At 36.2% G+C, this 13,788-nt stretch overlaps 1 protein-coding gene across 3 annotated transcripts in view; it reads right to left on the reverse strand.

Moving 5' to 3' along the window:
* The window catches only part of RETREG1 (reticulophagy regulator 1), a 66,107-nt gene that overhangs the window by 16,134 nt on the left and 36,185 nt on the right, over window positions 1-13,788 (reverse strand). The window contains exon 4 of one of the 3 annotated variants that reach the window (XM_054058693.1): window positions 9,254-9,292. The exons of 1 other annotated variant lie outside the window; for it this stretch is intronic. In XM_054058693.1, the coding sequence (XP_053914668.1) occupies window positions 9,254-9,292 (39 nt within the window). Of the gene's footprint in view, window positions 1-8,074; window positions 8,304-9,253; window positions 9,293-13,788 lie in introns of those variants that run through there. One more of the 3 variants, XM_009570279.2, reaches the window with a different exon arrangement.

Here is a 13,788-nt window from a genome sequence, read left to right on the forward strand (position 1 = left end):
TAAGACAAAAATGCAACATGTTTTACTGGCACGCATGGCACTGCATTGCAGGTATTTGTCTCTGACAGAGGACGTAAATAAAACCATTAAGTAACTCATGACGAACCCAGGGGGAAGGGATTAGCAATGTTACACAGAACTTTTTGTCCTCCTCCCGTCCACAACAGTGATTTCAATTTCCATCTTTTCTGACAATTAGTGGTTTGAGAAAAGTGATATACAAAGGTTTTGTCTTATGACCACTGTAATTTTCATGGGTAGGCTACTGTCCTTAGAGAAACCTTTCTTCCAGCTTTTGTAAATCATTCTGAAGCATTAGTAATATGTATTGTAAGAATTGCCTGTTTACTCTAGTGTTGAAAACTACTACTATGGCAGTATTCTGAATTACAAAATCATGTTACAGAATTTACTCCTATCCTTGCCTTAAACCTGTGCACAATCAAAGTGGAACTTGTTGGATCCACAAGGAGAGAAATCATATAGGCCTGATGTCTACCATCAAAACAGAGCTCTGAAATACAAAGGACGATTGTAGATATTTGGCTTACTAACTTTAAGTTAATTGGAAAAACAGGGAGAGGGAAATGATGAGAGCATAAACTACAATAACATTGCTAACTATTTTCATATACACTAATCACCAATAAAAGACAATACAGATTGAAGAGGAGGAGAAACAACAAGGCACACTGCTATAACTAATAACAATTTAAAAAAAATTATGCAAATTATGCAGAAAAATGGCACATTTGCAGGGAAATTTCTTTGGATTTGCTTCTCCTGGTTGTTAATAATGCTTTCTTTTGCTAAGTTTAAAAGATGTTGAAAGTATGAGCTGCAGTGCAAATAAAACGCATTGCTACATGGTTTGGTCCCTTGGCCTGCATGTGCTACATTGACAAAGAGGAAACCAAGCAAGAGAAGTGGATGGCATCTGTGAAGTTTGCTTCAAAATATTACAAACCCTCTATTAAACTTGCTCTGCAAAAGAACACTTGGTAGTTTCTTGTAGCACTAAGCCACAAGAAATCATAAGACATATTTGTCGGTTCCCCTACAGCCACACTTTTCTATTTTACAAAGAAAACGAGGGACTATTTTGAGGTCTTATTCTCATCTTAGGCAACTAGAAGTGTAAGAAGGTCAGCTTGCTGAACTTCAGTACAACAATCAGATGCACATGCTGCCTCTTCTTGTTCATGCCTCCCAACAACTACCAGCCCTGATAGCATCTGTCCCTCCTGTTACTCTTTCCCAGAGCCTACCTGAGCAGCAGTGTTACCCAGAGGCCAGAGCGTTGGAACAAGAGATCCTGGTGAAGAGGAGTGTTAGAAAGAAGGAAGGGGGTACAACGTATTGTTGTATGGATGAAAAAAAAGGAGATGTTATGTCACACCTTTGTAGAAACAGAGATAAACATTAAACTTCCATTAGAACAAAAGATGCCAGTTACCTTTTTGTTCTAATGCATACTCCAGACAAATTAATTTTTCAATGATCACATTTAAAGACAAAAAGAAAAAAGAACATCAGGTGATACAGAAGATGAACGTGGAGTGCACAACTATGGCATCAGTCAACCAAGAACATAAAAAAACTACTTCAGCTTAATATTAGTGGAGTTACTTACAGTATGGCTTAAATGTGAACCCTATACTTCCTGCCAAAACAACTTTTTGGACTCCTGTCAAGGTGCTCCTTTGATGATAGGAGCAGCCCTCTCTCTCACAACACTTTCAAAGGCTTTTGTTGCACGATTTAGATAGAATAAAATTTTATGGTCTCACCACTTCTCCTGAGTTTGATATACAAAGTACTACACTTTTATTCTAAAACTACTGTCAATAAGATCGAAAATATTTAGAGAGAAAATTAATTACTCTCATACTTCTGACTATCTACCGTGTAATTTCTAAAACCGAGCAAATGCATAAACTGTTACCTAGTAGCTAAAAAAAAAAAAACAACAACCAAACCCCAACACCCTCTCCCAGATGCTTCAACCCATCACAGTCAAAGACTCTGGCCAGAAGAGTTGGTGGCATTACATTCTCTAAAAATGACTGATGGTGTCATGCTCTCATTTTGTATCCAGACATCTGTTCAAGCAAAGCCCCATCACATTTCTCTCAGAAAGGTCAGTAACTATCATGTTACCGGTTTAAAGAGCTCTTCGTGATGTGCTGGATTTTTTTAAGTTATGTGTACACGGTTTTATATGTAGCTTCACATAGATACGCTACTCAGAACTGCAGCAGTGACAAAGTAAACAATGATGCGGTGAATCTGAAGGACTGCATCTACATAAACAGAGTTGGTAATTACAGAGCTTCCAAACCTTCTTAATTTCACAACTATAACCACACACGCTTGAATCCCATGCAGACTCTGCGATTTTAATAGTAACTTAGAATGTATTAGTCAAGGTGGAAGAGCTGAAAGTTACATTCCTGAAGATTCGTAAATCAAAATACAAGTAATATGGCTATTTTGTAGTTTTTTAAAAAGTAATGTCTAGAGCTGATAGATTGATGCAGCTGTAAGGGATGTGGATATCTAAGGACAAACCTCATAGGCAAGCAGGAGTTAAGTACAAAACTTAACCAAATGAAATCAAGTGTGTAAACCGTTAGCAAAAGCCAATCAAGCAGATTTGCATTTTCAGAGCTTTCACAGGCCTTTCACAGGAATCACCACAGTGAAGAAAGGAGTGATTATAATGACGCAGACACTGTTCTCTGAAACAAACATTTTTTTACCTGAAGAACTAAGCCAAAAATATACATTAAAATTTGTCTTCTAAATTATTCAGGTACAGAGGTAATAGATATGAAAGAGCATTTAGATGAAAAAAAAAAGAGTTTATGAAAAACATTTTAAATATTTTTTTTTTACATTTAAATTTCAGGTGACCACATACTCTGACCATTCCTCTCTTTCCAAAATATAGAGTAAAAAGCACGTAAGTGCATTGAAGTACCAATGGCAAAACCTTTAATTTCTACTGTTGAACTGAGTGGTAGAAACCAATGCAATATTGATTAGCCTTATTGCAACACAATGTAACAAATCTGTATATGTTATGTGCGCTATGCAGAAAGCCACAGAAAACACCTCTGAACTCACAGCATAGCATCTGGATGACCTACGTGGCTAATTTGAAAAGTGATTATGTAGAATTGTGCTTTATCCTGTGCCACTTTTGGATCCTATGCAATCATTAAGTATACCAAAATAATTTTATTTTTTTCATGTGGCTATGACCCAGTCAACAAGACTTGCAATTTAAATGAATCACCAGGCCAGCATGTAAAATCCTTCTTGCTTCGAAAAGCGCCATGAAAGGATGCTGTATCACTGAAAGAATGAGGAACATAGGAAGCATCCACAAATGCACTCTGTTCTCAAACTTCAGGGAGAATCTTCAACTACAGCTTTTTTTCCTATGAATTCTGCAAAGCTTTCCTAATAGAAATCTCTCCATTGCTCCATTGTTAATCTATAGGTGCTGCATAGTCTTAGGCTTTCACCAATGTGTAATATTCCAGCAAACATGCTTTAACTGATCACATTTGACATCCCTTCCATATGAAGGCTTGGGTACACTTGGAATATCTAAGATTTATAGTTAGACTTTGTTTTCAAATAGAGGCTGAAGAATGTAGTTATTAACCTTAAAGACTAACAACAACTAACAACATTATCCAGTCCATAAATGTCCTTTAATTATTATCTCTCCTGTAGTTCAAACACCTAATTTCTAATAAATAAATGAATTCTGCAATGTATAATGCAACATTGTTTCTCAGACTTTGAGGTGTTTTATTTCTGGCCTCATCTATCTTCATCTGACACTTCAATTTTGTGCTTTTTTTTAACAATGAGCCAGTTTCAATTTGCTGTTACTGTTTTTGTTTTTTTTTTCCAAAGGAAGGTGTGTGATAGGGGAATTCATCTTGTCCTAGGGGTTGCTTAAAAAGAATTAAAAAATGACCCATTACTACCAGGATTTTAGTTTGGAAAGGATGTGTTCATCTCTTCCATTCAAGTATAACATTAGTTGTCTCAAATTCTTAATAAGGAGCTGTATTGTCTGTCTTTGGTTAACTTAAACTTTTTGAAGGCGATTCCAGCACTCAAGTTCCTCAATACAGCAGACTGTACTAAATGTCATCACCGCATGCTGAATATCCCAATACGATAAACAAAATATACTCGAACTAAATTTTAGGCATTTCATTGTCCAGTTCCTCTACAGAGACTCTAAGCAAACTGACAGCTTAGGTCTCACAGGAAACCCCTTCCTTTAACCTGCACTTCTCTTGTCCAGCTCTCCTGGGAAGAACACCAGCTACTCCACTTCGAGGTCATTCAAAATGTGAAACATGATCTGATAGTTAAGTGCTATTAGGTCCAAAATAATGCCTTCGTCAACAAGTGTAGATTTTTTTTGAACATGTCTTTGCATAAAAGTTGAATTCATCAGTGCAACATAAACATTATTATAAACTTGCCTTCCGTTTAGCAGAGACTATAATGCTATTACTATGTGTTGTTGTCTTTTTACCAAGACAGTGTGATCTTCCAGGTCAGCTTTTGATTTGTAACAGAAACTAGTGATGCAAAGTTTTTATTGCACTAATTTTCGTTAGAAACGGAAGTCTTGTTTCTGCCAACAGGAGCATAAAGTTTTGCTTGCAGAACTTTAAATAGCTCTGCCCAGCTGTTAGAAGCAATTCTTTGACATTTAGTTTTCTCTTGCAAAGACAACTTTTTTAACCGTTTTTCACAAACTCCACTCATTTTTCTTCCTCCAGCCTCTACCTGTTTCAGCTGGGGTACTCCTAGTTCAAGGCCAAGAGAAAGATGAGTTTCAAAGCAGCTGAACAAAAAAGGGAAACTGGATTTCCAAATGCCAGACAAAGAATATTTTTAAAAGAATATTTAAAAACATGAAAATTACTTTTTGTGTAATATTACAAGGCCACTTTAACTCTATGCGGAACTTCATTCTGACTCTTTTCAGTGGGTTTTAATACATTTTGTGTGAGCAGATGATAATTTATTTTGATGTGTTACTGCATTACTGAGAGTTTCTGGCATGAGCTAACCACTTGTTGCCTACATTTGTGCACTGAATTAAATCATAAAAGGAAATCAAATACTTTCAACTTTATTAACCAATACTAGCAGAAGAAACAAATGTTGTTATATAACTACAAATCAACATGTTTAGTGTAATTAAATAACATGCAGATTTGACTTTAAAATGGATCTCCATTTTTCTAAGCCCAAATACATACCGAGAAAGGTCAAGGACTGTAAGATTATAGTTCAAAATCAACTGGTTCAAAGTAATGTAGCTTTGTCTCCCATTGTTACTCAAGTTATAAAAGGTTCCTGGCTAATCGTTTAGTGCTCCTTCCTTTTCAATAGCAGGCAGGTGACAGTAACAACACAAACATCGTTCTCATAGAGGAAGTTACATGTCGGCATCTCTTTGAAGCACCTACAGCCAAGTCCTTCCCCCACTTTAGGACTGATATTCACAGTACCTTTTATATATTCTTGACCATCACTAGATTCTTCATGAGTTGTATTTTTTTTTTAAGTCAGTGATACCATCTCACACCAAAACTACAGGGGACCTGATGATAAAGAAATACTGGGGGAAAATACTGTCCTTATGGCTAAAATGTTTTCAGTCCTTTACCTCTGGCCACATCTTTCCTCACTGTTCTTGGTCTGCTACTGCCCATGATCATATGACAAAACAAAACAAAAGATACGAGTGGGTACTTGATCTTCACAACTCTTAGCTTTTTTTACTACCCTCCCCAAGAAGTACTTGTCACTGTGTTCCTTTGCTTATTAGACATCTAAATTCACGGTATGACTAACAGGCTATTGACTAATGCTACATCTTTAACTATGATGCTACAGTGTTCATTAAATACACTTGTGATGCAATATTACATATTTTCTGAAGTGGGACATGAATTCAAGAGGGGAGGGGATGTAAGAAGTATTTGTTTGCATCTGAGAAGCAGCTACAAGGAGTGTAGCATGCTGAAACTGATTAGTAAACACAGACCACTACAGCTTCCACAAAAATACCACTGCTCTCCTTTTTTAAATATATAACGCAATAACTTTGATTCAATGTGCCCTCAAAATCACGCCATTATCATGCATTTACATTAATGTCTCTTCTTTTGTGATTCTAAAATGTATTGCTCCCGTATAGTTCCCATATCGCTCCAGTATCGTTCCCATGGCTCTTCCTTCTATTCCGGAACTTCTGTTTAACTTGGAACAAAATATTCTGATCTCCACCAAGTCTCCTTAGCACTCCTGCAGGAATGTTCTCCATCTATATCCTACTTGCTACCACCAATACAAAAAGGCAAATTAATTCCATAAAAACCCCAGAACCTTTTGATTAAACTATTTTCTCAAACCTTTTTGATCAATTGCAACGAAACACGAGGATGAGGGACTGGGATCAGAGCCAAATAATTTACTGGTAGTTCCAGAAATGATAAATGGGAAAGCAGGCCTGATTATCATGCATTTTTAGGTTAATGCTTTAGAAATGTTCATGCTTTTCTTTTTTGTTAAAAAAAGCCAAACAACTTTGAGTCATAAAAATCAAAGTCTTAAAGGTTTAGGCCTAGTGATAGTTTAGGCCTTCTATTTAACTGCCAAAGCATTTTCAAGGAAGGACATGGTGCATAGCCTTTATAAAATGGATTCAGAAGAAAAAAAAAAGTTATTATGATCTGAAATCTCTTTTTTCTAATGTGTCACGCATATTGGTTTCCTGTATTAAAAAAGATACAATTTAACAAAATGGAGATCCAGCTAAACTTTTTTTTTTTCCCTTAAAATGAAAGAAGATAATGCTACCTACTACTACCACTACTATTCTATGTCATATTTAGGGCACAACTTAGATCTCTGCAAACGGAAACGCACAGGTGACCCCACCCTTGCAGAGACAAAATTAGGCCACTGGGGATCCATTCACCCACACTCACCCAATTAGGTGACCATGACTGGACAACCTGATCTACAACAGACAACCTGAAATATCTTCTGCATTTCACCTATCTTACAACACCATATTGACATACATATGGAAAAACATTTACAATGTTTAAATTTATATATAACTAGAAGAAATCAAAACCCAAGTTATAAAAAAATGCTCACTTCCAATTTTGTAAATTTCTTGAATTTACCTCTATGTACTGGTGTTTTTTTAACTAACCTTAAAAAAAAAAAGGTTATTTCTACATACATAACAAAATTTTTTCAGTATCAAGTATTTCATTGACACTGCTTTAGACTAAACATTTTTGTTAGCATCAAGAGAGTGAAAATTATGACTATAGTAAGATCACTTGCACTTTAAGAAACCTAGTTTATAAGCTCTGTCAAAGCCAAATATCAGTAATGTCTACTTTTAGAATACATTAAAAACTGTCTATGTAGCTAAATTTATTCAGTTCATTTATTTCCACAGGACTGTGCTAGATGATATTTGAGAAAAAACTATTTGTATAACTGTTATTGTTTTGGATCCAACTACTTTCTTGTCTGGTCTGCTGGTTTTATAAGCTAATTAAGATAAAAGTTGAACTTCAGAAAGACAGGCATACCTCCAAGGGACACAGTGCCCTGTCTTACAATAATGAGTTATAGTTCTGTCAGTAACGTGGATCCACATAACTATTTGTCTCTCTGACATTTCGAGGCTTCTAATTTGTCCCATGGTTGGGAAAAGTGACTAGGTAGAAACCATCCAGTATTTTCTTCCCTTCACCTTTATCTTAAGAAATATCTAAAAGGTCTACAATTAAACCTCTGTGCAGACATTAAGATTTAACACTTCTCTCCTAAAGAGCCCTAGGTTAGCATTAGAGGCAAATCCCTCAAGAATTAGATGATCTGTTATAACACAGAGCAAATGGATTTTAGGCTGAGAACTCAGGAGCACACACAGATTAATAACACAAAGCCTTGGTCCATGCTGCATGAGGTGGCCATCAGAATTAATGTACAGTACCTTTCATCTTGTCCCAGATCCTCACTGTCTGGCATTTCAGATGTAAAGGAATTCTCTCTCTCTACCAATCTAGATAATCCAGGCAATGAGCTTCTAGTCTGGTTTGTGTTTTAGAAGCGACAACCCAGGCACCTGTCCTGTTTGCCGCTGAGAAGAGCGCTCCTTGCTCAGAGAGCAAATGTTTACAAGACATCCTAAGTGCCTGCTGCTCTTGAATGAAGTTCAGAACATTCGGCTTTGATTGGCCAAGGCTAAAAATAAACAAGTCGTGACTCACCTCACACACTATGACAGGGTGTTCAGTAGCAAGCACAGCCAAGATCAAAACAGTTTTTTTTTTCCTTTAATCATGTGAGGGAGAATCACCATCCAGTACATTTTATTTTCCTGCTTCCCCTGGAAATCCTCCTCAATGTCTTCCCTTTTTATCAGGCGTAAGTGAGCAGCAACCAAAATGTTAGGAAGCTAAATGACACAAACTTCAAAGTAATGCCTAAAAATATAAGAGCAAAGAGCTTACTGCAACTGTAAAAATATTCCTTTTCTTCCTCCTCACACAGTGTCAGTCAGAAGCTGTCAGAAAAGCAAAATTTTTCTCCATTAGCTAAATTCACAGATTAAATAAAAACTTAGCAATTCTTTTAAATAAGGAGTAAGAAAACAAATTTTCAATAAAGATTAATGCATAGTTTTTAAGCTCCAATTCCAAGCTTGTCTGCCACAAGCAGCCTCAACTGTCACAGGGATAACAGTAAACTATACTTGAAAAGTCCTCTAAATGAAGTATGCCAACAAGACGTTTTTCTGCCAAAATACTCCTAATGCTTCTGTGAACAGCCTGAAGGGAATTGACAAATTTACTTTCCTCATATTGCCTTTTGCTATGTGCGTGACAGGGAGTCTATCACTCCAGCTACACCAGCTATGTCTCTACTAATTTTCAACACGCCAGAAACCTTATCTGTGTTGATGTAGCTTTGTAGTGCAGCCTGAGACTCCAACCATCATGTATGTAGGTTGCTCAGCACTTGCTCAGCACTGCTGCTTTACGTGCCTTCCTTCTTCTGTTAAACTGCGTGACCTATTGCTCTTAATATATTTTCAAAATATTACATTCAGAGATCTTATCAGAGAAATCTTTTTTCCGCAATTCCGGAACCCAGCAAGATTTAGACCTACCTGCACAAGACAGCAGGAATTGTCCCGAGGATGTCAGGTCTTAAAAATAAATAAATAATAAATAAATAAATAAATGCAGCAAAGCTGGAACATAAGGTATGTCAGATATCAAAAAAACACCCCACACGCCGTAACTTTGATTTAGTAAGCTGCATTTGGTGCATTGTGAGTAATGTATCACTCACTGGGAAGATGCTTAATTTTCAAAACTACAAAGGATTCTATCCTTTCTTCTTATTTTAATATAAAATGCTTCAAAATTACTAGCAAGACCAAGATAAAAATTGCAAAAATTCCCCAAACCATATAATCATAGATCTATTACCTTAAATCACATGATTTATATTTACTATGTGAATTAATAGAATTATCTCACGAAATGGTGAAAAAACAATACGAAACGGCATTGTTGCCTATCTGTGAATCACAACTTCCTTAACTCTCCTCCCGACATTCCAGTTAGTTCCTTTTTCCTTCTTCTAATCTCATCCAATCTTCCATATTCATACCTTTCCTCAGTCTTTCACAAGATATGTTCTTCCTGAAGCACTTTAATCATACTGGACTTTAAAAGAAAGGAGGGAGAAGAAAACCAGGAATATAGTCCTATGTCTAAATTATGCCAGTCAATATATAAATATATATTGATAAACATTACTGCCTTACTCAACAGAGATGTTCTATGGTCACCTACACCAGCATATTCCAATATCATCATCTCTTCTTTTCTTTTCCTACTTCTGATATTTAGAGCTGAATTTCCTTCAAGCTTATCCTAAAAAAAGGCAGAGCTGCTATATTAAAAATCTTAACAAATAAAATCGTTTTGTTTGACAGCTTCATTTCCAGATTAAAATTCTGAAGTCACCTAATTAGGAAAAGAATCAAAGAAGTAACTGAAATATGAAAACACACAAATGCATAATTAAAAATGTAAATAGAGCATCAAAATTGAAAGCCAGCAAATCTAAAGCCTGTGTACATCTTCAGTTTGTTTGTTTACATGTATTGCAAAACAGTCTTACATACCTGCATGCATTTACTATGTAAAATGCCTTTTTAAAAAATATTGCTTTTCAGTGTATGTAATGATCACACTGAGGAGCTTTATGTCTGTCCCTGTATTTCAGTCTTGGAACTTGATGTACTCCAAACTTTGACGTCCTGCTTAGGACTGTTCATTCCTTTGTCACACTCTGTATGCAGTACTCAATACTACAGCAGAAAAATGCTTCACTTTACTTTTACAATTCCTTAGAACTCTTCCCCAGCCCTCAGTGAAGTAAGGATAGTATTACCTCATTTACTTGTTGATAAGCGAGTCCTGAAAAAATTAGGTTCAAGAGTGTCTACTAAATGAGATGTTTCAGTAGTAACTGAAATGTCAAGGATCTGTTACTTTTAAAGTAGAACATTTATAAAACACTTTAGTACTCAAAGACTAGTTTCTACTGATATCACTGCTCATCATTTTTGCAAATCAAACTTCAGAACAGCACGAGCATGTAATTACCAGTACTCTAATCATATTGAAATATTTTGCTTAATATCACAACTAGACAACCATCTAGAAAATTAATCTCATTTTTTAATCAGTTTTTTTTTTTTTTTTTTTTAAATCTGAATTCCCCACACTCCTTAAGAGTCAGAGCTTGTAGTAGCTCATCTGGAGGTTTCCACTACATCTGGCTCCAGACAATCTCACAGCCACATGAGATGGAATAACCTCTCCAAGTATGCTTGGGTGGAACAGCAGCAGGTAAATAAAAGTACTGTACTGAATCAGGCCAAAGGGCTTCTGGCACCTCCAACTGCGTCCAAAAGCAAAATAGATTGCTGTCTTCTCCAAATAGTCTACCAGACTCCAACTTGTGGCTCATAGCTTTCCTGAACTAGTAGTGATGCCTGTATTTTTAGCTCCAAGTGGATTTCCTTGCCCTACCCAAATTTGTTTACTCTGAAATAGCCACTCCCAGCTTCAACTGATTTCTAAGAAGTCTTACAGTGGAACACGCAGATGACAGTTATCTCTTTTCAGCTTTTCACAACTAGTTATTATTTTTACAGACCACTATCATATTCTTTTTGATGGGACTGCAGAATTGAAAGGTCAAACTGCCTAGGAAAGGGTTTGCCTGGTATTAAAACTACTGAAATCTTCTGAAAGCAACATGAAAGCGCTTTACTTTGTAACCAAAAGGAAAAAGACGCTAGTAATGATGTTCTGCTCTTGGTCCAGCTCATTTAGCTTAAAAGCCCTATTTTGCTCACCTGTTTCATGCATGTAAGCTGTTGCATGCCCTCAAACATCCTCACAGTTATTTTCCAAACTCTTCCTATGTTTACAATAACCAGTTTAATAAGGTGGAAGAGACCAGAAAAGCACACCGTTATTCCCAGTGAGGGCATACTACTGATTTGTACATTTTTACCCTTTTTGTGAGTTGCTCCTGGTGCTCTGTTGGCCCTTATTACCACATTTTTATATGCAGTTTTCCAGAAAACATAGTTTCCTTTATTTTATTTGGATAACATTAAGAAACAAGCCTTCTTACTCCTGTTCATCTCCATTACTGTGTTCTTCAACTAAACAGATCTCTTCTAGAGTTTCCTCAAAATTTCCTTGATTGCTGGCAAGTTAACGGCTCTCTTTACCTTCAGGTATTAAAATACCCCTGAAGACATGCTGTCACACACATCAGATGCCAGCATCTTACCAGATGCCAGGTAAGATTAGGGAATCTTACCAGTTTTGCTCTTGCTTAGTACAGATTTGGACTGAACATATATCATAATGACCAAGTAAATGGCCTTCCCCCCAAACAGTATAGACACCTATGAAATTTTCTTTTTATAGGCAGGCACCAAAGAACTCAGAGGAAGTCATTAGCAAGAGAGGAAAAATAAAAGCTACGTTCTTACACGGAAGTAGCTTTACTGAGTAGCAGAGAGGATCAGAAATTGTGGAGTGCACTGTCTTACATATTCAAGATCCTCAAGGGCTTTAGCAGGTGGTTGAAAGGCAGCGTGCCATCCACATGGAGTGCAAGGGGGATGATCGAGCATTGTGTGGCAGATGGTGTTCCCCACCCAGTTTGCAAGCTTTCAAAGATTTTAGTTAGTCAGCCTGTGGCACACTTTAACTGGCTGACCAGCTCCAGAACTAGTCACAATCACTGCCGCCTTCTACATCTCTCCTCACCTATGAGGAGAGTAAGACAGTGCTTGCAATGTATTACTCTCTCTCCTAATTATATGGCTAGGAATGAGTCTCATTTCTAATGCCAATGAAAACCTCAACTGACTCATAGTGAAAAAGAATATCTAGTTTAGTTCACATTTCCAGAAGGAATAGAAAGTGTAGCTTTTTCCTTTTTTGTTGACAGTTTATGCTGATATAGTTTTTCAGTGTAAGTCTATGTTTAAACATTACCATCATTGCCAAAAGAATGTTTAGGATTAAAACTAATTTGAAATGCACATTTCTATACTGAAAAATTTCCTATTAATAACATACATGAAGTTCCCCAAAATGGAATCTCTGCCCCCCCAGCTTTTCAATGTAGGAAAGCAAATATACTGATCACATTTGTGTGTGTGCATGCACACGTGTATATTTATGTATTTATACGCACACACACAAAAGTATATGTTTTATTGTATTTAATTCATTTGAAATGCATACACCATTTCCCCTTATTTTTAACATCCATATTTGTTGAATGATACCTGTCCCAATTCTTTCTGACTACCTAAAGCTGACATCAATTTACATGTCCTTATTATACATACTTAACTTTGAAACCTCTTTGTACAACATAGGAGTTGTACATAGGAGGCTTGTTTTAGAAGAGAGAAAGCCTTTCATATAAATATAAATGAAAAATCATCTAGATAGACCTGAACCTTAGTTCTTTGCTGGATTATTGTACGAGGAATAACCTCGATCTGGTAAGCAGTGTGCTAAAAAAAATCTTAGGACCCTTAGTACCCTTATTAGTTTGTATTTATCTCTACGTAGGACTCAGTATGGCCAAATGAATAAATAAATAAATAAACTATTTCAACAGTTGAAGATGAACAAAACCAAACAAAGTGAGCACTCAGGAAAATTCTTCTGTCTTCATGGAATTCTGGATATAATGCAGGACTACTTACTTGGATGAAATCGCTAATTGTTAAAACATTTTTTTAAATCATAAGCTGCAAATTCAGGAAAAAAAACAGCTTTCAGGAATGACAGAAGAAAAAGATACACGACATTCAAAAAGCTAAACAAGATATCACATGCAAGACATATTTACTTGGCAGAACAAAGCACATAAGTATTTATTTTTTAAGAATCACAGAAAAATTGAGTATGAAAGCAACATGACTACTAACAGACACCAAACCCTCATTTGTATCAGCAACAACGAATTGTCACTGTGAGGTATTAGTGTTTCATCATAAAGCACAAATTGTCATGTGCCGCGGTGCATGGGAATATTTCCAAGTTTTCAAACACGGGCAAAAAGAAGAGTTAAAGAAAGTAA

The sequence above is a fragment of the Cuculus canorus genome, chromosome 2, assembly GCF_017976375.1.
Source record: "Cuculus canorus isolate bCucCan1 chromosome 2, bCucCan1.pri, whole genome shotgun sequence".
Classification (NCBI taxonomy): Eukaryota; Metazoa; Chordata; class Aves; order Cuculiformes; family Cuculidae; genus Cuculus; species Cuculus canorus.